This window comes from Typopeltis vanoorti, chromosome 22, assembly GCF_054136105.1.
Source record: "Typopeltis vanoorti isolate ZY-2024b chromosome 22, IOZ_Tvanoo_1.0, whole genome shotgun sequence".
NCBI lineage: Eukaryota > Metazoa > Arthropoda > Arachnida > Uropygi > Thelyphonidae > Typopeltis > Typopeltis vanoorti.
The window spans coordinates 29545630-29570541 of NC_143570.1; the positions used below are offsets into that span (position 1 = coordinate 29545630).

General features: G+C 35.6%; 1 protein-coding gene and 2 pseudogenes across 5 annotated transcripts in view; 1 reads left to right on the top strand and 2 right to left on the bottom strand.

The window, feature by feature from the left end:
• LOC150094267 (DDB1- and CUL4-associated factor 6-like) overlaps window positions 1–24912 on the top strand; it is a 422923-nt gene that overhangs the window by 193198 nt on the left and 204813 nt on the right. For 4 of the 5 annotated variants that reach the window (XM_090411919.1, XM_090411918.1, XM_090411920.1 and 1 more), the window contains exons 9-10: window positions 2243–2311; window positions 14126–14231. In XM_090411919.1, the coding sequence (XP_090268045.1) occupies window positions 2243–2311; window positions 14126–14231 (175 nt within the window). The remainder of the gene's footprint in view (window positions 1–2242; window positions 2312–14125; window positions 14232–24912) is intronic. The other variant, XM_090411917.1, reaches the window with a different exon arrangement.
• On the bottom strand, window positions 14183–14398 carry LOC150094268 (U2 spliceosomal RNA; annotated as a pseudogene).
• On the bottom strand, window positions 16672–16775 carry LOC150094269 (U2 spliceosomal RNA; annotated as a pseudogene).

Consider the following 24912-nt stretch of genomic DNA (forward strand, 5'->3'; position numbering starts at 1 on the left):
AAAAATATTAACGGGCTTATATTTTGCTAGATTTTAAACTAGCATCTTCAGACCACAACTACTTGCTATGATACACAAGTGACAGTGAGTATAGGAAGCATTTCAAATGATAATGGATGCTTCTAATGTTATATAAGTAGAGGTTTTTACAGTTGTTGAATTGAAGTTGATCTGAAGATGTTATGGCATGTTTCATAGTTGTTGCAAACTAAAAATACTCTCTTTCTCCAATTTGTAGTGAATTCTGGTTTGTAGCACACTAGTTTTATTGCATGTAGTCCTGTGTGAAGGGGTGTCAAGATAATGGTTTGCTACTCCTAACTTACCATAATAATGGTAGTGAAAGTATTTCTCGTGTTCTTTGAGAAATATGTTAACAGATCTTCTTGTCTGTCCATAGTATTCTATATTACAGTCACACAGCACCTCATACACCCCAGGATGCGATATGATTTGAAGGTGGTATTAAAGTTATATTTTTTTATTGCTATGGCTATCCTTCAGATGCATCCCAGATAGTGGGTTAGGAACAATAGTGCTTTTATCTTGTGGTATGTGTTTGGGGAGGTAGGGAAGAAATAGTGTCATATCTGTTTTGAAAGGTCTGGCCAGAAAAAGCGTAGTGCATATAGCTTATACAATGAGTAGGCTATATGATATGAGGAGTAAATGAACAAAATAGTTGGGAATGATAATAGGAACAAATGACTTGACTGGGAAGCAGGGGAATGTAAGACACTGGATATCAGGAAGTTGTTGAGAAGAATAAAAGATAATAGTGTGTTAGAAAAGGCAGTCAGTGTGTTGTCCAGATATGACAGTTATGAGAGGAAGTGGAGAGCAAGGATTATGAATATCATGTTGGAGGCTTAATGGATTTTTTACAACACTCAGAAAGGATTGAAACAGAATTTAATACTTCCTATATTTCGTCTCAGTCACTGAGACACCTTCAGGGATTACAGAAAAACTTATCGTTTGTTATTGATACCTTAACACTCTTAGAAAACGTTTTTCCATCTGACATCTTAGATCTCTTTTCCTTTGCCATCAATTCTGGGTATTTTTCTTGGAAGAAAAAAATCTACAAGCAGATAGCGGGAACCGCCATGGGTTTCCCTCTTTCACCCCCTCTTGCCAATTTTTATATGGAAGATTTTGAAAAACGAGCCATAGACTCCGCCCCTCTCAAACCTTCTATCTGGCTAAGATGTGTTGATGATGCGTTCTCTATTGGGCCTCATGGCCCAGACACATTAGATTTCTTCCTCAGTCACCTGAACAGCCTACATCCAAGAATGTTTTAAGACTAAGTAGATTTTAAGACTTAAATGTTTTAAGACTAAGTAGATTTTAAGACTTAAATGTTTTAAGACTAAGTAGATTTTAAGACTTAAATGTTTTAAGACTAAGTACATTTTTTTTATCCTAAAATAAAATTTCATATTTAATTTTTGTTATTTTTTATATTTTAATGGGAAAAAAATCGCACATTGGGGTGGGTTCACAAATTCTGCTTCCTGCGTATTTCGGCGTTTAATGAATATTAGTAAATATATGCTTATTCATATAAGTTTCATTTCAAGGCAGAAATCTAAGAATTGCAGTTTCAAATATTTCACCTGATATTGACTTTTTGTGTAGCAGTATTGAAACATTTCCATCACATTAAATTGTTAATGTGATTATGTGATTAAACTTCTTTTATGTTTTTAATTCTTACTTTGTTTATTACTAATCGTTTTACATTTCATGTGATTGCACTGCAAATGTACAATAACAATATATCTATCTATATAAAAATATGAGACATATGTGCCATGTCAAATGTGTATGTAAGATGCTAAAAATGTAATATTTGCATTTGATTTTTGCAATATTCGCTGTGTATGTTTTGTATTGAATATAAATACAATAAATATTATAATAATATATGTCTATATTACGATTTTGTTTTGAGGGGATTGTGAAATATTTTAATTTTTCCAAAGGGGGGCCCTGACATCCAGAAGTTTGGGAAGCACTGTGCTAGAGAAACAACTCTCATGCTTCCTACAAAAATCTCAGTCCTCTTACACTTCGGTAAATCATTGTTATTCATTATTTTCAGAGCTTTATATATATATATATATATATATATATATATATATATATATATATATATATATATATATATATATATATGTATGTATACTAGATTGATTTTAAGTGATCATTGTTTACTTTGCTTTATTTGTAATAGGATAATTACCATAAGGAAGCTAAAGTGTTATTTAGTAGAAGAGGAAGTGATCCATTACCTAAAAAAAAGGTAAGTCTAGAAAGTTTTGTTAATACAAGGAGAACAGAGGGACACTGAGAAAAGCAGTGAATCTTAACAAAGTTCATTGCTTTTCATTCATTAATACAATTCCTTATTAACCAATACTGATGGATACCCTTACAATTGGCTTTCACTATAATAAACTTGTAATGATCCTAGGAATAGTTTGTTATACTGGACAATTTAACATAGCAAAACTGCTTTCGGATTGCATTTTACCTATGGAGTTTTGTCAGAACTTTTCAGTAGAGTTTGTTATGGCATGTAAGTCTGTTTTGTAGCAGTCTCCTATAGTGAGAGTTGACTGTATTAACAGAACTTTACATATTTCCAAGTAAGAGCCATATTTGCAGCAGGTTTGCTTTTCTCTCTCTCTCGAACATCTTACATTGTTTTCAGACAAGATAAATTCATTCTTATTTGAGGATATATATTATGTTTCTTACCCTACATTTAAAAATGAGTGAAGTGTCTATACTTTTCATTACTGATTAGATAGATATGATATAATTTAGTGCTTTTTTTTTTTTGAAAAAAAATTATTACTAAAATAAGAGATTACTAAAATGGTGAGTAAACTTCCTCACTTCTTTTCCATCTGTGTAGGAATCATTTAGTTGAGCTGTGCTTCTTATTACTCTGCTTCAGATTTGTAGTTTCTCTGCATTGCCACTCGTGTCCTAGGGCAATACCATTGGACATACATTCCCTGTTGATTCTCTGAAATTTTATATTTTTAATTTTTCCATTTTGTGTTAGGTTAATGGTCTATCAAAGTCAACCAACTTCATTTCATAGAAAGTCAAGTGATTTGGCTTTCTGTGAAGTTAACTGTATTTGCATAGTCTGCTGTACATGCTAGATGCATGTATGCATTCTTCTAGACAGCTTCTCATTCTTGCAGGATGATAATTCTCAGTTGACAGGAGAAAAAACAACCACTTCCATAAGAGAATGGCCAACTTTCCTTGAATTGAAAATCCCTTTTAGAGATTCTTAGCATTATTTTAAATCACATCTTTCTAACCAAAGGACATCATCTACATTGACTGAGCTATGGAGGTTACTAAATTATATTTTACATTTTATATGAATGTATATTGCCTATATACAGCACCAGATTCTGCAACCCATGTGGAATTAATGTACATGTAAATTACCTTCTCTGTAATGTGGCAGGCTTAGTGGCTTGCCTATCATGGCCAAGTAACTTTATTTTATAGAAACCTAATTAATGCTCTGTGGAATAGTTAATTCTCTGCATAGTCTGCTCGGTCTGTGAGCTGTGTGTATTCTTTGACTGGCTTGTCAAGTTTGTGGAATACAAACCTTAGGAGTTTCTGGTGGGGGGGGGGAGACCCTGCTACCTTGGTGTAAGACTGGCTAACTCACTTCAGCTGCAAAACCCTGTAATGATTTTTTGCTTCCTGGATAGAGTTCAAACCCAAATTTTTCACCCAGAGGGTCATTGCCATTTGTAATAGTGAAACTATACAAGTAAAATATTTTAGCTATTTAGATGCAGTTTTTAGTGCACAATGGATAAATATGGAAATAGACAATAGAATACTATTATTATTATACCAAGAGCCTATTTGACTTCAAATTTAAATGACTCAGCAACAATAAAACACACTCTCCATAGCATGGTCAATGATGAATAAACTGAATAAAATTTAGAAAAACAAAAAAATTCCTACAACTCTGAAAATAAACTTATACAAAAGTATAATACTACACAGCTCTCTGCAATGCAAAAACTTGGACCTTAAAAAAAGAAGCAGAGAAGAAACTGTTGGCTTTTGAAATGAAATGCTTTGGGAAAATCAACAGAACTCATTCGACAGAACATAGACAAATGCTACAAGATTTGAATATCCATAACTCAACAATTCTTAACATAGTTTAAAGCATCAACTCTGTTGGTTTGGTCACATTGTGCAAATGGAACCGGACCTCAAATTCCTTTTCTGGTATTTGAGGGCAATATGGAGGGTACAAGATGAAGAGGAAGACCAAGATTAACATGGACTTAGAACTGCATTGGGCTTTCAGAACTGTTGTCATATGAAAGAGCTTGCTTTGGACAGAGAACTATGGAAGGGATTCAACCCATCTTGAGAACAGAAGAGAAAGAAAGATTATTATATAGGTATCTCCATGGAGTCGCAAGACTCATCATGGGAGACACAAACTAACCATTATTCACACTATCTATTGTATTTCTCCTTAAACTCATTCACTGTCAGAGCACACACAACTACTTCTGGCAATTCATTCCACTCATTCATCACTCCCCAAGCAAAAAATCTAATCTGTACACTTACACACCTATTGTGGGTGATCTATAGTTTTCTCTATCATATATATTGAAAAATTTCTTTTGTGTCAATCTTATAGAACCTCTTTAATAACTTAAAGTTTTTTTATCATGTTCCAGTTTTTACCTTATCTACTAAACCTTGCAATCCTGATCCCCAAGTAACCCAGGTGAGCAAATCGGTGTACAGTGGTCAAGAGGGGTTGAATACCCTTATAAAGGGGGATAAGGCATTCCTATCTTTAGTTATTTCATGGTTTTCAACATCCATTGAACTATCTTGCAAATTTTTGCACTGTATCCTCTGAACTTCAACTTTCTATCAACCATTATCCCTAAATCCCTGACATCACCAGCTTCCTGCAATTCAGTACCATAACCTTGCAGCTTACCATGCATAATCATACATTTTGCAATATTAAATTGACACTTGTTATTCTTCACCTACACTGTGAATTTACTTAAATCATCCTGGAAGATATCTACATCACCTTTATCAACTATTCTTTTCCCCAGTTTTGTATCATCAGCAAACAACTGACCCCCCCCCCCCCCCCAAATCATTCTTTGTCATTTATATACAAATTACAGGCTGGCATGTCATTCATTCTCATTGCTATATTCGCATTGATATTTTTAAATATGCTGAGCTCCTCTAGTCACTCTCATTCTCCTGGATTCTCATTCTGGATCTCCTGGATCATCAGCTTTGTATCCATTCCCATTTGTTCCAGTATATGTTATAGAGTCCAGCAGCATCTGTTTTAACCATGTCCTTTGTAGGCAGCTTCCAGTATTGAGGTCACATGTTTTAAGATAAATGAGTTTAATAAAATATAATCCTACAAGTTGCCAGACTTTAAATAAATAACCAGAATGAAAGTGTTAAATTAATTACTGTATATGAATTGGAACAACGCTAGATGCTGCTATCATGTTCTTTGCATTGCACTGTTGTATCCTAGGTCCATGGCAAATTGATTTTTAATGAAAGCAGACCAAACTTGGTGTATGATTAAGCCGTGATTTTTGTTACATTGTATGGGGGGTCCATTGTCAGGGACTTCCTTGATCTTTCTTGTAAAACAATTATAATCAATATAAGCCAGCAATTAGCATTGTTCCAGTATGTATGCAGTAATTAATTTAATGTTTTTATTCTGGTTTTTTATTTATTTATATGTATCAATTGTGAAGTTCTGATAACATCTAATATGTGTAATTAATTGCTTCTAGTCTCTTTTCTGTACAACGTTTGCTAATATCCCTGACAAATGCGAGTCTAGTGACTTACAAAACTTGTAGGGTGTTATATTTTATTAAACTTGTTATTTATCTTAAAACACAAGGTCTCAATATACCAGAAGCTATCTACAGAACTGCTAAGCCACAGAAACTTATGTATTCATTAACCATTTCCTTATATGTTTCTGCTGTCATTCTGTTATGAAATGTTAGTTAATTACTAAGAGACCTACATTTTACAAAGCCATGCTGCCGAGCATAGATTATCCTATTCCTATCCATCAATTTCTGGATTTTACCTTTAACCAAGATTTTTGGTACTTTAATCAACTGCTGTTATAGGAACACAGAATTGTTCTGTAATTTGCTACTTCTGTCTTGTGCAACCTTTATGTAATGGAGCAATCTTGCCCTCTTTCTACTCCCTTGGTCTCTTGCCAGAGCTGAGATCTAGATTAAACAGGTTTGTCAAGGGTGCTGCCAGTTTTCTTATACATTCTTGTAGCACATGACCTAACATGCCATCCATCCTCATTGGTGTATACACATTGATATTTTTAAATATGCTGAGCACCTCCAGTTTGTCTTCCTCAGTTCTCACATCAGCAACTGCAAAATATACACCTGGATGATATACCTTTGCAAAGCAATCACTTAATAATGCAACTATTTCTTCTGCTTGTATTATGTACCTGTCATCAGCAAAGTTATAAACAAAGCTTGTATGGCAAATAAGTTTATATGGAATAAGAGAGAAATATGCCAAAAACACTAAACTAAACTAGAAGAATACAAGACCTGTTCAAGTCAGTTTAACTTATGGTTCTGAGAGTTGAGTTAGTAACAACAGTTGATAAAAAATAGAAACCACAGATATGATAGTTCTGGGAAAAATTAGGGGTTAAACAATGGCATCAAAGACAATCTATTAAACATGAATGTATTAGGGAAAACTTGCCATTGTTAGCATTCAAGAGTGTTTGAGCAGAACTAATATGAAGAGGTGTGGACCCTTAAGCAGAATAGGAGAAGGAAGGAAGGTTGGCAAGAAAAATCCAGAATAAAACTAAGGTTTGGGTGAATTGATGCAGTCAGCTGTGCCATTGAAAACATAAGTATAAAATCTGAATGTACTAGAGTGCTGATTTGGAGGAAAATTGTTGGCAGAATATTAGTAATAAGATAAACTGAATTGTGTAATACTGTCATAGTACCTTGTACATCCCTTGAGGGTACCTATCAGGAAACTGATGATGAGGTCATTGCCATCTTGGAGTGAGCTATAGGATCACCATATATAAAAATGTATCCACATATGTAATGTGGATGATGTCCTATTAAAATAATACAAAGGATTAATAATGATCAGTGACATTTAGATAAAGACAAAGTTATAATAACAGGGAAACATATAGGAAAACATATCATCAGTGTTTTATGAATAAAGAGCTGTTGAAATAAGTACACAAATGTTCCAGGAATGACCAGAGGCATTATGAAGTAAAATCGATACATAAAATGCCTTGATTACTTAAACAAGATTTATTGGCTGGCGTGAAAAAATCAGTATCAAAGTTTTTCAATACCATACTTTCAATTCATAGTAAGATTTTTTTTCAGTTGTCATCCCTTTATCCCTTTCTCTTCTTTCCTTGCTTTTCCTTCTTTTGTCATAATTTGAGGGTCAGTGATGCACTGAAGGATGTCATGGATATCCTGAGGTAGGCCAATTGTTCTTCCACCCTAGAACACTAGTTTATCAGTAAAGTTGTATAACAGACTATCCAGACTAAACCTACTTGCAATGCATTAAGACATTAAGAGATTCATGATGCATCTGGTGAATAATTTAACTACCATCTACTCCCTGAAGTATACTAGAGGAAGCTCATTGTAATAGTATATGGTACGATTGCTGCAATCACATTTAGGATGAGTGGGAAGTTTTGCCCTGCTTGTTCAGAAAATCTAAAAGGTTCATTTCCCCACACTTCCTTCAAACTTTTTTTTTTCTTTCAAAAATGATAAATGAAGTCATTGTTATTATGCATGGACTCGAGAGCAGCAATTCCCAACATGTGGTCTGCAGACCCCTGAGGGTCCACTGTAACATCTGTAGGGATTACATTGAACATCTGAGGTGTCTACAAGAGATTCATTTTTGAGAACAAATATTTTATGTTATGAACAGGCTTGGTGTACTACCATGGACTGCACTGATCAATAATGAATTGTGGCACCTTGATATACATTCAATGTGTATGCCACTTATAATGGTTTATCTTTACTGTTTACTGCTCAGATGCATTTTTATCTTGTCTGTTGTATAGGGGCATATTTAAAATCAAACAACATCAACTTTCACATTCACTAAAAATCAGTGTTGTTTTCAGGAATACATATAAGCTTAAACTATAATCTATAGCACATTACATGTAAGTAAGCTACAGTATAATTCTTTATTAACTGTTTACACTAACTTGACCTCTGGTGAGGTGAAAATTTAAAATACATAAAAATTAATAAAATTAAAAAATTTCTGATACAAAAAATTATAATAAAAAGGATTTTAAAAAAATTAAAGCTTGAACTACATCAATTGCTGCTCTACATTCCTGTCCACTGATATAGTTTTCTTGTGCTGGGATTCTGCCATCTTGTTGATCTGAATTCTATATGGGTTGCAGTGCAGATGGGTCTTCCAGACTCTTGGAATTGCTAATCCATCATTCTCGTTGAGATTGGGATGATGAATTATCATCTCACAAGCTTCTCTGAATTTTCTTTCAATCCATGTTTTGGTGTAGTGGGGACTTGGTGCCTTTCCAGTTAATTCTGTAACATGCTTGGAGATCATGATCGGAAAGACTTGTTTTACCATAATGAAGGCATTTAATGTGTCATTTGTGTTCATCTTTTTTTATTGGAATTGTGAGTCCTGTTTTCCCTATGTAAGGTAAGTTTGAAGATGCACTGGATTTTGTAAACCCCTGGGGGTGCAAGGTAAGGGAGGGGATCTTTGGATGAGATAAGCATGCTTTTTAATTTTGTGGAAGGTTTAAATGTATTAATATTGTATTTATCCAGTGTTCTGTCTATTTTATTCTAATATTTGCCTAGTGTATAGTGTGGCTATGACATTTTTGCAATTTTTTTTTTTTATCTTTATTAGCAATATTGTGAAGAATTTTATGAACTGTTTTTTGTTTATAGCCATTCTTTATAAAAGTTTGGCTTATGATTTCATATTCATTTCAGAGTAAATTGTTAGAGCTCTATGTGAGGATGTTGATGATCCTTAGTTTTATGTTAGATGGTGGCATGAGCCTTTGTGTTATATATTGGCCTATGTGTGTGTGTGTAGGTATGGTAGACCATGAGAGAAAGATAACCTGAGGGAAGACTTGTGACAAGTTTGTCTAGAAAAGAAAGAGAGTTGTTGTTTTTAGTCTTGATTAAATTTAATGCATTTGTGTTGTTTGTTCAGGTGGCCTACTTGGAAGACTTCAAGCAATGATCTCTAGATTCAGTAAGTCTAAAGTCCAAAGTTTGGCTCAGATATGTCAACAATATATTTGCCATTTGGCACCACAGCTGTCAAACATTAAATTCATTAATGTTTGACAGTTGTGGTCAAACATTAATGAATAATGTTTGAGCTAAGCTACCTGAACAAACAACACAGATGCATCAAGTTTACCAGTTTGCCATAAATCACTTAAACCACTTTTAACAGTGTAGAATTTCACTTACCTTTTGACTAACTTTGCACAAAATTGATGTTAATGCATTTTCTAAATATTTTTCACTCTTTTATGGTTAGTTGAAACTGATGTTTCCATCTCTTTCCACCAATGAAGTTTATTAAAAAAAAAAAAAAAACTTCATTAGGAGAAACATTACAAAAGGTTGTTTGGGATCAAATGCCATAACAGTACATGTAAATGACAATGGTAGGAAATTATTGAAATACCAATGTAAATATTGAGTCACCTGCCTGACCTGCTCTTTATTACTGCTCTTGTAACTGATTATTGCCCTACATCTTATGCTGCTTCCATAAAGTCTTCTTTTTTCCAGATTACATTCTAAATCTCTTCATCCATCAATTTTACTGCTACCATATGTACCATTTTCACCTATAGAATGCACTTGTATATTGCTGCTATTAAATAGCTCTTGATCAGTACCCAAGCTGCATCTGCTTCCTTTTCACCCAACATCTCTTTCCATACTATAGCTCCTTGTCTTCTGAGCTTTTCATAATTACTGGCCTTGTAATTCCAGATACAGTAAAACCCCATTTTTGCATTTTCCCGCAATTTACTTCATTTTCCTTTGGTCCTGTCTTAAGGCCTATTCGTACAATATATTGTTTTCTCACCATTAACAACTTTATGTGGACGTTATTTCCTGTGCTTTGTGGTTTTTTCTCGGGTGGCAACACTGATTTTCAAATCGATTTCCTCTCATTCAAATCGATTTCTGCAGAAATCTACATGCTTCTGTTCCCAGATGGCATTGCTTTCGGCTGTGGTTTCTTTTCCGCTGTTATGTCGTTGTTCTTCATGCTTTTCTATATTTTAGTTCTATTATTTTTGCCTTACTATACTATAATTAACTCTCTTCTAATTCTCGATTATATTTAACACTCAATTCAATTTGCATCTATCACGTTCTATATTCTACTCAATCTATAATTTGGGTCGTTTCTTAGACCAGTCACGTATATTCTTTAAATATTAGAGGCTTTATCTTAGTTAGGAACTGAACCCTTAATTCTATTATCTGAGACTGTCTCCTGATCAAATATTGGCACATTTATTTTTTAAAGCTGCGCCAGCCAATATCCTAGGATAGATGAGATTCTTATCCAAGGAGACCTCAGAATAATATACAGCGGTGAAAGTTCTAGCACTTATACTCATATATAATCTAATTCAATTCACCTATATCAAACTTAGTATGCAGTCGTGGCTCATAAATCTCTACTATACTTCTATATCCCTCCCGCTTAGGTTCAGTTTTATGAGTGGTAATTTGAATTCATATCTCAGGCCAATATCAGGCATAAAATACAAAACATGTTTATTGAGGTCTAAAATTTATATGCAAGGAATGCACCAAACACATAGTTATTTCAATTTCATTCTAAGTAGAAGAATTAGATAACACAGCTAAATACTCTTGAACATGAAGAATAACTCGCTTTACTGTATTGCTCATTAAAATACAAAATTTCTAGTTTATAATTTTATTCCCTCAATCATTTCTAAGTTACTTAATATTTCTCACATTTATCATTGTTATACCACATGCAATCTCCTTCTTGAACATTTCTTTCCAGTTGGGACAGGTCACTACCAAATATGGTAATCTCTTAAAAGTTCACTATCAAATGTCCACGCTCTAAATTACATAGTGTCCCCTCATTTCTTTAACTGTTAACATAAAATAAATTCTCTACTTTACTATTCCCTGGAATGATTATCTGGTCCATTCATTTCTTTGTTTAGACATCTCGAGCTTTCCGCTGGCTTTCACCCACGTGGTCACTTACGATGATTGCATGATATGGTCATTCCAAAATGATATGGCGATGTGCCGCCGTAGTCTCCCTCACTTACAGTTTTCAACATTGCCGGTTCTTTGGTCTTGCTCAGCTGCCCTGCTGTGAAGGGTTAGCTAGCCAGGACACTCAATCTATGGGAGACGACGCATAATATCTATGGCCGATCTGGAATCACCCAGCTGGCAGGAGAGAGAAAAGGATATTCTATTTTAACTACATTTTTATACAAAATTCCTTTCATGACTTCGTGTAAACAGGATTAATTTCACATTTCTAAATCAGCGTTCTTTCAGCTCTACTTAAGGTTAATGTATATATGTGTATTTACTTTCTTGCCCAAGTACAAGTTTCTCATTGTTTACATTTTTGACTTGTTAGATTCTGAATGAATTAATTCCTTTCTAAATTTGATCATTCAGGATGTAACACCGCCATCGCAGTGACTTGCATGCTTGCAGTAGTGATGAGCGATACCGTGATTTTTCAATCACAGTACGAATTGATATTGCAGAATTTCTGCTACGTAATTTAGCATGTGATAGTTGCTTTCAAGTTGCGGTGGTGGATGATCCATGTTAGTAATATGGAGAAAAAAAGACAGAAAATGTATTTCGGTAGAAGAAAAGATGGCAATTCTGCGATGTGTAGATTGGCATGCCAGAACACGTGTGCAATTAGCAAAAGATCTTGGACTCTCCAAGTCCACTTTGAAAACGATAGTAAAAAACAGGTCAAGCATTGAACTCAATGCAAAGCAATCTGGCGCTATGTCAAAAAAACGAAAATATATCCGGACATCGACATACGATGAATTGGATAAACTTGTGGCGGAGTGGTTTGTTTCTATGAGAGTGTCAGGTATTTCAGATGGTACTATACTCCGAGCAAAAGTTCTTGAATTCACTGTGAGGTTGGGGATTAATGGTTTTACTGCGTCAAATGGATGGATTGATCGTTTCAAGACTCGTCACAATATTATGTATAATCTAGTGTGTGGAGAAAGTAATAGTGTTGCAGGGGAAACTGCAAACCAGTGGAAACATGAACTAAAGACTATTATTCAGGACTACGAACTAAAAAATATTTTCAATGTTGATGAAACTGGGCTCTTTTATAACATTCTGCCAAGTAAAACTTGAGAAGTGTCATGGTGGAAAACTCAACAAGCAGAGGGTAACTGTTTTGCCCATGGTCAATGTTGATGGATCAGAAAAATTACCTCCACTGGTAATTGGTAAATTTAAAAAGCCAAGGTGTTTTAAGAACGCGAAAAATCTGCCTACTAAGTATGATACCAACAGCACAGCATGGATGACCAGCAGCATCTTCACATCCACCACGCATGCTCTGGATGCTAAAATGGGGACAAATCACCGCAAAATACTACTACTGCTAGACAAATGTCCTGCACACCCTGAAGATCTGCAGCTCAGAAACATTAGGTTAGTGTTCTTTTTCCCTAATTGTACAAGTGAGCTTCAGCCATTAGATCTTCGCATCATCCATGCGTTTAAATGGAAATATAGAAAAATGCTTGTTGAAAAAGGTGTGTTTATGCATGATAATGGTATGCACCCAAAACAAATGACCATATCAATCCTTGATGCCATGCATTATGTGGCCAAAGCATGGTTGCATGTTACTCCTGAAACCATATCCAACTGTTTCTGGAAGGCAGGAGTTATGTGATGGATGAGTCCTCTTCATTTCAAGACTATGTTGATGCTGGTGCGATCACATCAATAGTACCAAGTATAGAAGACATCCTTTCCAACTACCTTGGTGAAGAAGAGGTTGAAGAAGACTGTGATCAAGAACCTACTGTCCCTACTAGTAGAGAAGCAATGGAAGCTATCTCTGTTTTGAGATGGTATACTGCAAGTGCATCAGGAGACGAGGGGGCATTTAATACCTTATACACTGTGGAGAGGCTGGTGGAACTTATAAGAGTGCAGAAAAAGTAAAACAATCAACAATTAAAGATTTTTTAAATAGATAAATGCAAGTAATTGTAAATTAATTTATTTCAGTTATTAAATTTTGTAATCTAGTATGTATGTAGAGTCACATACTAGCAGTAAGTCATCTTTTAGCATTTTTTAAATGTTTTTTACATTTCCTGCTATTTACACTTTTTTCCATCAGTCCCTTGGAAAGTGTAAAAAAAAGGTTTTACTGTATATCCTTTCCTCATAGAAGATCTCATCTGACTGGCTACAACCCAGTTAATCATCTTATGTCTCTCACCAACTGAAGGAAGATTAAAGACTCCATTCATCATGACATTTTCAGATTATATCTTAGCCTCTAAACCTTTGTAAATCATTGGAACCCTAATGATTATAAATTCTTCTTGTGCATGATGTAGCTTAGAAGTAAAAACTGATAGAATTCTGTAACAGTTCTGACAATCAGATTAATCTTCAAACTCAGCCATAGTGATGAAAGGTGAATCAAGCTGTTTAGTGAATCCCTCCAAAGTTTCACTCTGGAAAGGCATAAAATTATCGTAAAATTTTAATTTTTCAATTGTTGGGGGGGGGGGGGACCTCCAAAAATTAATTTTACTATGATAGCAAAAAAAAAAACAAAAATTATTACTTTCTAATAAAAACAATATGGTATGATTTGAATAACTTCACTTTTCTTTCTTTTCTTTTTTAAGGGAAAAGGACGAGTAAAATCTTCATGCCCTATAATCAGACGCTTGCGAGTTCGAGGGGATTGGTCTGACACTGGCCCAAGTGCAAGGCCAGAAAGTGAGTCAAGAGGTATTGATGTATTTTTGTAGTTATTTTGCAGAACAAAAATTTCATATCCCTGATTTCATGTATCTAGTCATCATACTGTAGATCAGTTTAATATCTTGGGCTCCGATGGAACCCGTATCAGATATTAAGCTGATAAGAACAGATTTTGTTTGAGTACCTTGAGTTGTTCGAAACCTAACCCATCATTAGACGTCTTCCTTGACCAGGGCATGACTTAGCCAAGGCCAGTGGAAGACATACTCATTGTTAGAGTACAGTTATCGAAGCTTCAGCCTCCGCTTCCACTTCTTTAACCATACCCTATACCTTTTGTGGTTCACCATTCTGGTTCTATTAAATTCCCATTGGCCTGTTTCGTCCTTGCCCTCTCTGACCACTGTTTGAGCCGAGAGGGTTTATAGACTTTGCAGGCCTGGAAATCCTGTTGAATCTTATGGTCTCGAAGATACAAGACTGATAGGAAAGTTGAAAAAAATTTGGTACTGAAGAGGGTGGGATCTTATTAAAAACTTGGGTTGAGGTTCTGGCTAGTAAAGGGTACCAGTCCCTTGCCTAGCCTCTGTTCACTGTGCAGTCCACCCCAATTTGGGTTTGCCCATAGAGTGCACGGTGAGCAGGATTTAATTCTAAAATCTAAAAAATTCCAAGAAATTGGATAGCTGATAAGAACAGATACTAATTTTATACACATTTGTTCACGCACACACTCACACATACTTACACACCTATCTACATGTACACAGTTATATATTAATCTTCCAACCCATATACTTACATACTTGCTCATCACTTTCTTTGCAATAAAAGTTCTAAACAGGGAAAATGGGAGGGGGGACTGCGGCCCGAGTGATGCGACCTACAGGAGGCCGCACCGCTTCGATGTTTGCCTTTGCTGCTCGGGCACCATCGGGCCCACCCCCCCCCCACCGATCTCCTCAAAGCCCTGTCTTTTCTCTGAAATTAAATGAAAATCAGAGAGGGGGAGGGAAGTTTTCCTACTGATGCCGTACCATTGTCGGAGACATCAGCTTCCGTTGGCGAATTCGTTCCCTATGTCTGTCCACCATATCCGTGATTATGCTTCTCTCTTCCAGTAATTTCACCAGTGTGTTGCATAGTTCTTTTCCTTCTTCTTTGGTGAAGTCTAGGAGTGGATAACAGTCGCTTGGAGTTACTGCTGTGATATCCAAAATCACATGGTTTCCCCTATCCTATCATTCCTATCTTCTTAGTGACAGAGACGTTCTTTTTGTTCAGAAAAAGGTATGGCATGTCTCCTTTTTCTATCATTTTTTTAATCTTTAGGGAGGTCTGTCGTTTTCCCACAAAATTTTCCTGTATGATTGTTCCCATTATCTGGATGGAGGTTTCATCATTGTACTTGATATCCATGATGTCTTGTCTCTTCATTTTTAAACTGTTTTTTCTCCTGACTTCCGTTATGGTAGGGGGTCTATTTTCTTCTTCCGCCATTTCTTCCACTTCTTCTACTTCAGTTTCCTCTTCGTATTCATCTTTTTGACTTTCTTTTTCTTTTGGATCTTCAATTTCTCCTTCCTCTACTTCCATATCTTTTTCTTCTATTTCTTTTACTTCATCTATTTTCTTGTCTCTCGGTTCTTCATTTCCTCTCGTTTCCTTTGTAGGTAAAGGAGGGAATTCTTCGTCTGACATTACAATGTTGATTTTCGGACATTGGTATTTCCTGTGTTCCAGGTTGCCACAGTGGTTGCAGGGTGCATGACATGTTGGCTGCGAGTGCCCAACGATGGAGCAGTTTCCACATTTATTCATTGGGCAGTCCTTTGCCAAGTGGTCGTCCTTTTGGCATCGACTGCATAATTTGACCACTCCTTGATAGTGAGTCATGATGCGGTGCCCTCTTATATCGACGAAATTTGGTATTCGTTTCGTCATTAACATTTTCAGATGGATCCTGTCTCCTTGCACGATTTGTGGGTATTTATCAAAACCTGGTCTGATAATTCCCATCACTGTTCCATATACTTCAAACGTGGCTTTCAGGGTTGAGTTGTCGATCTCCGCGGGCAAGTTTCGGAGATACACGAGCTTTATACCACTGCCGCCAACTGTTGTTGCGTGGTGCACCTCATTTCCTATGGTGATCCCAGTCTCCATTAGAATTTCTTTGGAATGTTGGTTGTCAGTGGTTACCTCATAGAGGCCCCGTGGATAATCCCAACAGTTGATGTTGCAGATAGCTGCAACACCAACTGCTTTTACCACAGCATCTGCTACTTCTTCAGGTTTTATGGGTTGACGGAGGGTAAACCGCACGGTCAATTCCCTCTTAATCCATTGACCCGCCATTGGTCAGGGCAGGGAGCAGGGGGGGGGGGAATCTGAAAAAAATGTAAATTTCTTACCGTTAGATGCGGCACACTGGAACAGGAACTGGCACTGGGCTGGCACTGGAAGCAGGAACTGGCACTGTACAGATACTACGTTTTGGCACTAGCATAGGGCTCTGGCGCTAAACACAGATACTACACTTTGATCTTAGCCAAAAGGCCGAGAAGCGATAACGACCACTGAAAAAAGGGGGGTCGTCGCTGGGAATGACCGCACGTTGGTGGTGTGGTCTGCTTCTTTGAGGAAAACACTAGGCCTCACTTCCAGAAGACGGTTCTTTCGTTGTTGTGATCAGTAGAGGAAGCGGGCTCGACCCGGGTTCTAAAGTTCCACCCGTTGCGTGAATCTCCACCTCTTGTATCTCCACCTTTACAGATCAGAGTCACTTTATAAGCCTGCGGCTTATAAAGTGACTCTGATCTGTAGAGGTGGAGATGCAAGTCAAGCCCTTCTAATCAGAAGTCATTCGTTCAGGAACAATGTCTATAGCAAATCCCAACTTGGCAGACACCAACTCAACCCTCATGACAATTTCCCTCTTCACCCTAAACGTTTTCACATCCAGTAGAGGAATCGGGTCCTACATCTCCCCATGTGGTTTTAAGTTAAAATGCTCTCTGATCAGTAGAGGAAACGGGCTCGACCATCAGCGGTGGTGCAATAGAGGTCCATGCAACGTGCTTCGTGGTGGTGCAATAGAGGTTCTTCTTATTAGACATGGGGGTATATAATACACAAAAAAAACAAAAAAAAAGACATGGGGGGTAATAGTACACAAAAAAACAAAAAAAAATTATAAAAGGATGTTTTATTTAGTTCATGACTTAAAGCACAAGTTCAAGCCTAAATTGAATGTCATCAAAGGCAGGAATGGATCGTTACTAACAGAAGAGCTGGAAATCAAAAACAGATGGAAAGAATACTGTGAGGAACTGTACAGCAGAGTGGATAAAGAAAATGTGGAGTCCTCCCACCAAGAAAATTTTGATTTGGAACCTCCTCCACTTAGGCATGAAGTTGAAAGAGCAGTTAAGCAGCTCAACAGCAATAAGGCCCCAGGTGCAGATGAAATCCCAGCAGAGTTAATTAAGGCCACAGGGGATGGAGGGATAAGAGTGTTTCATAGATTGATTACAAGGATATGGGAGACAGGATCATGGCCCAGAGACTGGAAGAAGTCAGTTTTCATACCACTACACAAGAAAGGTGATATGAAGGCATGCAAGAATTATAGAACTATTAGTTTGATATCTCATGCAAGCAAAATTTTATTAAAGATCATGCTAAATAGGATTGAGGCCAAAGTTGAGGCAGAGATGCCTGAGAAACAAGCAGGTTTTAGGAAAGGTAGGGGCACCAGAGATCAGATCCTTTGCCTTAGACAGATCATAGAAAAATATAAAGAATTCAGACTCCCTCTGGTAATGTGTTTCTTGGACTACTCTAAAGCTTTTGACTGTGTTGAGCATGTGAAACTGTGGGAAGTAATGAAAATAATGGGTTTTCCTCAACACACTATCAGGTTGATAGCCAACTTGTATAAAGAGCAAGAAGCCACAGTAAGAACAGGTGTTGGATTGACTGACTGGCTTCAAGTTGGAAAAGGAGTTAGACAAGGATGTTTACTTTCTCCTCACTTGTTTAGTATATATGCAGAGGACATCATGCGTGAAGCATTGGATGAGCTCAGGACAGGAATTATGATAGGAGGTAGATTGATCAGTAATCTGAGGTATGCTGATGATACAGTACTCCTTTGTAATGACATGGAAGAAATAAGACTAATTCTTGACAAAGTTAACAAGATCAGTAATAACAGAGGACTTCAATTCAATTCTGGCAAGACAAAGATCATGGCTCTCAAAGGAAAAACAAACAGAGAAGCTCTTGAGAAACAAATGTATCTTAATGGAGAAAGAATTGAGGAAGTCAGCAAGTTTGAGTACCTGGGATCCATTATTATTGTGAAGAATTGCTGTTCAGAAGATGTCAGCAAAAGGTTAGGAATGGCTAAAACAACAGTCAGAGACCTGTCTAAAATCTGGAAGGATGGATCTATCTCCATGGGAACAAAGTTGAGGATTTTAGATGCAGTTTTTTTTCCAACAGCGACTTATGGATGTGAGACTTGGAACCTAAAGAAGTCAGATAAGAAATGGATATCTGCTTTTGAGATGTGGTGTTACAGAAGGCTGTTGAGTATATCATACACTGAAAGGCGTACAAATGAATGGGTGTTAGAAAAGATTAGTAGAACTTTAAGGCTCCTTAAGGATATTGACAGAAGAAAGTTAAAATATTTTGGACGCGTAGAAAGGATGGAAGGAGGACTTCTCAGAACAGTAATAGAAGGTAAAGTTCCTGGAAAAAGAGGCAGGGGTAGACCATCAATGAGATGGATGGATGGCATGTGTGGAGTGATTGATCTTCAGAGAGTTGAGGCTGCCAGAAGGGCAAACAACAAGACGAGGCCTAGTGTGGAACATCATCGAGTATCGGAGTGACCATACGGCATCTGTAGATGCCCAGTGAACACAGACAGTCATCATACTAAAAAGCTGTGCTTCATTTTTTTTGTTTAAGTAATGTAGTAGATATTTGAGAAATAAGTGCAGGTATTTTCTTGAACATTATTTTTCAATTTCACACAATTATTTATCAGTATAATTGTTGTAGCCAATATCCTTCTGCTAGTGTTCCTTTATTTTTGTGAGTTCATCACAATAGAGCTGAACACCTTGTTTGTAGAATCATGTCTTCACTGCTGTTTTGATTTTGTTCAGAAGTGATGTCCTCTTAATTGTTATGTTGATTTTGGAAAGACAGACCAGGACTCTAGTCTAGGTTGTATATAGTAGATGACTCTAGACATCAAAACCAAGGAGATGATTTCCTGCAGCTATACATGTGATGATGCCACACATTTTCATGTTGATGAAAAAGCTGCTGCATTTCAGAAGAAAAAAAAACTTGGAATTTCTCTTCAAATTTTGCAGTGTTCCACTATGATGTGTGTATGTGTCAATGATGATGATGCCATTAGCATGATTTCTAAAGACACAATACACCATTAATATCTTAGAAAACAGCAGTCAACTTCAACAAACATTCTTGTACTTCATTAGTGCTGGCACAATTCTGTCAACTCTTTTTTGCTCTCAAGCTCAGTTGATATTTTTTGGAGTTACAAACTCAATCACTGTACACTACATTTGCATTGATATTATATTGTCTTGTTTGCACTGACATCACCTTTTGCTTCATTTTCACTGCTATAATTCACATACTTCAGTGGTGGAACTATGAAACTTCACATTAGAATGTTGAAAACCACATTAAAAAGTTCCATTAAAAAATAGTCAAATCTGCATTGTCATATTTAAGTCATTTTTTCTTTCAATCCATTTTCATTATTGATGAAAATTATCAACCATTCTGTGTATCATGAAATGCTTGAAATAGTAAGTATGTATGTTCTCTCAGTTTGTCCGAACTACAGGAGCATAACTCTGAATTTAGTTATGTTCCTTCATTCAAATAACTATGAATTTAGACTTTGTACCATGATGAAGTGGTGTGAAGTCTAAATTCATATAGAAGAAATTGCTTGTTTCTCTTGAGATAGGCTACTACTATGGCCTCTGAAGACTGGCCTCCTTCATTTTAGAGAAAACAGTTTTTATCAATAAATGTCTCATGCATACTTGGAATCTTCTACTACCTTGGCCTCCTTCATTTTAGAGAAAACAATTTTTATCAATAAATGTCTCATGCATGCTTGGAATCTTCTTCTTGAGCAGATAATACAACTGATTGCATAGCTATAGCAAAGTTGTTAATCAATATCATAATACAATTTGCCTGCCAATAGCTGCCACATACAGTACCTTCACATTCTATATACTTCATTCTGGATCATACTATACTATACATATATTCAAATGTTCACAAATTTATAACTTCAATAATGATATTATGTAGTTTGGGAGATGTGGTCAATTTGCAGTAGTCAGTTAGAATCTGTATTACAGAGCTATACAAATGCCAGATTATTGTTATTATATGAACATGGAGATATTCATGTAATAACAGTAAATAATAATAATACAAATGCATAGTTTTCAGCATTTGTCTTCATGTTATTATTACATATTGTTATTATATGAACATCTCATATAATAACAATATGGACCTTCTGATATGAGTCTGAAACTCATATTAGGAGGTCCATACTATGCCTGTCATTATATTATCTCTTCATAAACTTGTTCATTGACAGAGCACTTAGTGACTATCTTTCCATTGCATTTCATTCCTTCCTCAGTTTCCAAGTAAATATTCTAGTCTTCATATCCCTGTTAAGCAAACCTTATAGAACTTCTGAGGTGACCTATGGTGGATTGAAAAATTTCTTCCATTTCAACTTTATAAAACCTTTTTAGTAGTTTGTGTTTCTATCATATTCATTCTTTTTTGTCATTAGCTGAACATTGTAATTGCAAACCTTTACTCTATCCTCATAGGAATTATTCCCACATGCTTTGGACACCTCTTGGTCATCTGTCTGCCTCTGGATCCTCTTCACCACTTCCTCATCCTCAAAACAAAACCTAGGCAATCAAATCTGTGCATAGCAGTTCAGATGTAGTTATAATCATAACCATATTAAGTCAAATAATAACCTCATTATCTCTATTTTTCACTGTATTCTTCAATATCCTAGTGATCCTCTTAGCCAGGGGTTAGGAACCTTTTTGAACCAAAGAGCCATTCCACCAAAAAAATTAATTAAAACAAAATTTTGGGAGCCGCAACTTCAATTCAATTTTTCCCGGTGACTCAAAGTTGCAGTTAGTTCAAACTGAGGTAAATTTGTTTTTAATTCAGTACTTCCAGATATCAAATACCACTTTTATGTTTGCATATAAATTTTTTATATGTTCAGTAAATAAAACAACATTAAGTTTGATTAAGTTTTTAATCACAAAACATGTTTAAGTATAATATTGCAACAATAGTCAGAATTTGTATTGCAAAAAGAATTAGTCTGAACAAAAATACAATATTATGTATTTTAATAGATATTTGATTGTTTTAATTTAAAATTCACTAATGAGACTTTTGATTTAGCTAATAGTAATTCGGCTTTCAAACTTTCATCAGTCAGTTTGTTCCTATACTTATTTTTAATGTAATTCATTGAAGAGAAAAATTGTTCACAATTGTATGTTGAACCGAAAAGAGTCAAATCCCCAAAAGCAAGTCACCTGGCATTTGAATAATTAGTTGGGAAAGAATTCCAACATTTAAATATAATTTCCTGTGGTGTTTCTTCCATAGTTTCCTCATTTTCTTCAATTTGTGCTACCATTTCCTGAAGTTTTTGTATCCAGATGCTTTTATTCTGAATTTCCAGAAGCTCCATTTGTAGTTCTGCAATTGATATTCTGTGAAAAGCTTCAATATCTATTAATTTTAAATTGCAATTTAACGGATATAATATAAATTTCATCATCTCCTGATGTTTTTTTAAAATCCTGAAATCTGTTTGTAAATGAATCTAAAATTACATTAATCATTTCAGCGAATATTTTGCAATCAACTTTTTCTTGATTTTAAATTCAATCTTTTTTTTAGATTTTCAAAATATATAAATTTTTCTTCAGTAACATCTTCGGAAAACACTCTTAGTATCTGTTCAAAGGTAAGGACTTCCTCTAGTAATTGTAAGGCTGTGTTTCTCTTCTCTTGCAACTTCAAATTTAGCTTATTAAAATGTTCTGTCATATCAAGCAAAAACAAAAATTTTGTATCCATTCGGGATTACTGAGTTCCACATTTACATTATAATTTTTAGTGGTTAAAAAAACTATTACTTCTTTTAAGCACTGAAAAAAAAAACGTTTTAATGCTTTTCCTCTTGATAACCATCTTACAGATGTAAATGTCACTAAATCTTTATGTTGACTACCTAGTTCCCCTACAAATGTGTCAAAAAGTCTCTGATTCAATGCCTGAAATCGGATGAAATTGATCATTGGCATAACAACATCCATCAAGTTGTGGTAATAATACCAAATAATTTGCAACTAAAGCTTCTTGATGCAAAATGCAATGAAATGAAATAACTCCGTGTGGAATATGAATGGAGAATAATTTAACAGATCCCCTTAGTTTTCGCAATTATAGAAGGCATGCCATCAGTCGCAATGCATACTATATTATTTATATTTTTATTCTGTAAACTTGTTAGAAGGTTTTTCTGAAATATCTTGACCTGTAGTGTGTCCTTTAAGTGTTAGCAGATCAAGAAGTTCTTCTCGAATACCGGAAGATGTGATATATTTAACCATCATGCAGCATTGTGCCATATTGGAAATATCATTTGACTATTATCCATCAACTGCAATAGATATAAAATCGGCAGAATTAATATCCATAATTTGCATATTTGAAACTTCTGCAGAAATTGTTACAATCCGTTCCTTGAGTTCTAGCTGAAAGATGTAAATCTTTAATTTTTTTACATATCTCGTCCTTATTTTTCATATCCTTAAATAGAATTTCAGAGACATTATACATGCAATTTTTTAGAAATTCATCATTGGTAAAAGGTTTTCCAGCTTTTGCTATTTCAAGGGATAACAAAAAATTTGCTTCAGTAATATTCGACGAAAATTTCGTCCAAGTTGATAAATTTCTTTGCTGAAGCAATGTTTTCTTTTATAATTCTTCAATAGCTTTTTTTCTATTATCACCCTCAGGTTATTTTTTACTGAGGTCTAAATGTTTTCCTCGAAAATGTCGTTCGACATTACTTGATTTGTTATTTTGAAGTCGTAGATGGCAAATTAAACATTGCGGATTTCCATTTACTTCTATAAATGCAAATTTCTCTATCCACATTTTATTGAATCCTCTGTTTTCTTGGACTATTTTTCTTTTTCTTGAACTCATATTAGGAGGGTTATTATCACAAATTTACCTGCAAGTAAAACACAAATTCAACATAACATAATAAAAATTAATTTGTGCATAACATTACCTGACACTAAATTAAACAGCAGTTTAGTACCACAATAAATAAGTTAACATAATATTTATTTTGACAGTTAAAATCCATATGTATCTAAAAACCGTGGTGTTTGACAGGACAGCTGATCATTTGGTTCAAATTTTCGCCATGGCACTAGTTACCTTAGGCAGGGTTAACATTTAGATGTATTTGAAATGTAACGTAGTTGCCAGTTGTTCATGCCATAAAATTTCCACATGTCACATGCATAGTACTAGCGCCACGAACAGGCCATATCAAAAAACAATATTTAGTTGTTTGTATTAATTATGTATCTTTTAATTCATTATAAAAGAGCCGCACTTTGTTCAGCCAAGAGCCGCCGGTTCCCAACCCCTGCTCTTTGCTATTATGCCCAATTTTACAGTATGCTATAATAAATTTGGTTTAATCCTTTATCCAACTGTAAGCAAACAACGTTTGCACCTACAGTATCTTCAGGACTGAGGCAATTCGTCGTAAAGGTGGACCTAGTTCTCATAATTTCTTGTCTTAGTATCTCTCATAATGCAAAGCACATCTCCTTGCAGACATGTATAATGCTATGCATTAAGGGAAGGGTAACTACCCAACTGGTTTCGACCTTTATTGAGGTCTCATTAGTGGGAGCCAGACCCAGAGGTGGTGATACTAAGGTGGAGGCAATGGTAAAGTCATATTTACCTATACGAGTTGCCAAAAGGTGTCTCACCTTATTATTAAATTACTCTGGATTTAGAGAAAGATGTTGTTAGTTTTTTCCTGCTTGGTTAGGCTATAATAAATTTAGTTTAATCCTTTATCCAAGTGTAAGCAAACAAAGTTTGCGCCTGAAGTATCTTCAGGACTGAGGCAACTCGTAGTAAAGGTGGACCAAGCTCTCATCACTTCTTGTCTTAGTATCTTCCATAATGCAAAGCACATCTCCTTGCAGACATGTATAATGCTATGCATTAAGGGAAGGGTCACTACCTAGATCGGTATCGACCTTTATTGAGGTCTCATCAGTGGGAGCCAGACCCAGAAGTGGTGATACTAAGGTGGAAGCAGTGGAGAAGTCATATTTACTTATACGAGTTGCCAAAAGGTGTCTCACCTTAGGTGTATCACCACCTCTGGGTCTGGCTCCCACTATTAGGAGCCAGATTAGCCTGTATGTTTTTGTGCAACGAATCCGTCAACAAAGTTGACGGATTCGTTGCACAGCAAACATACTGGCAAACCTTTATTCAGAATAAAATAATAATCCTCCGT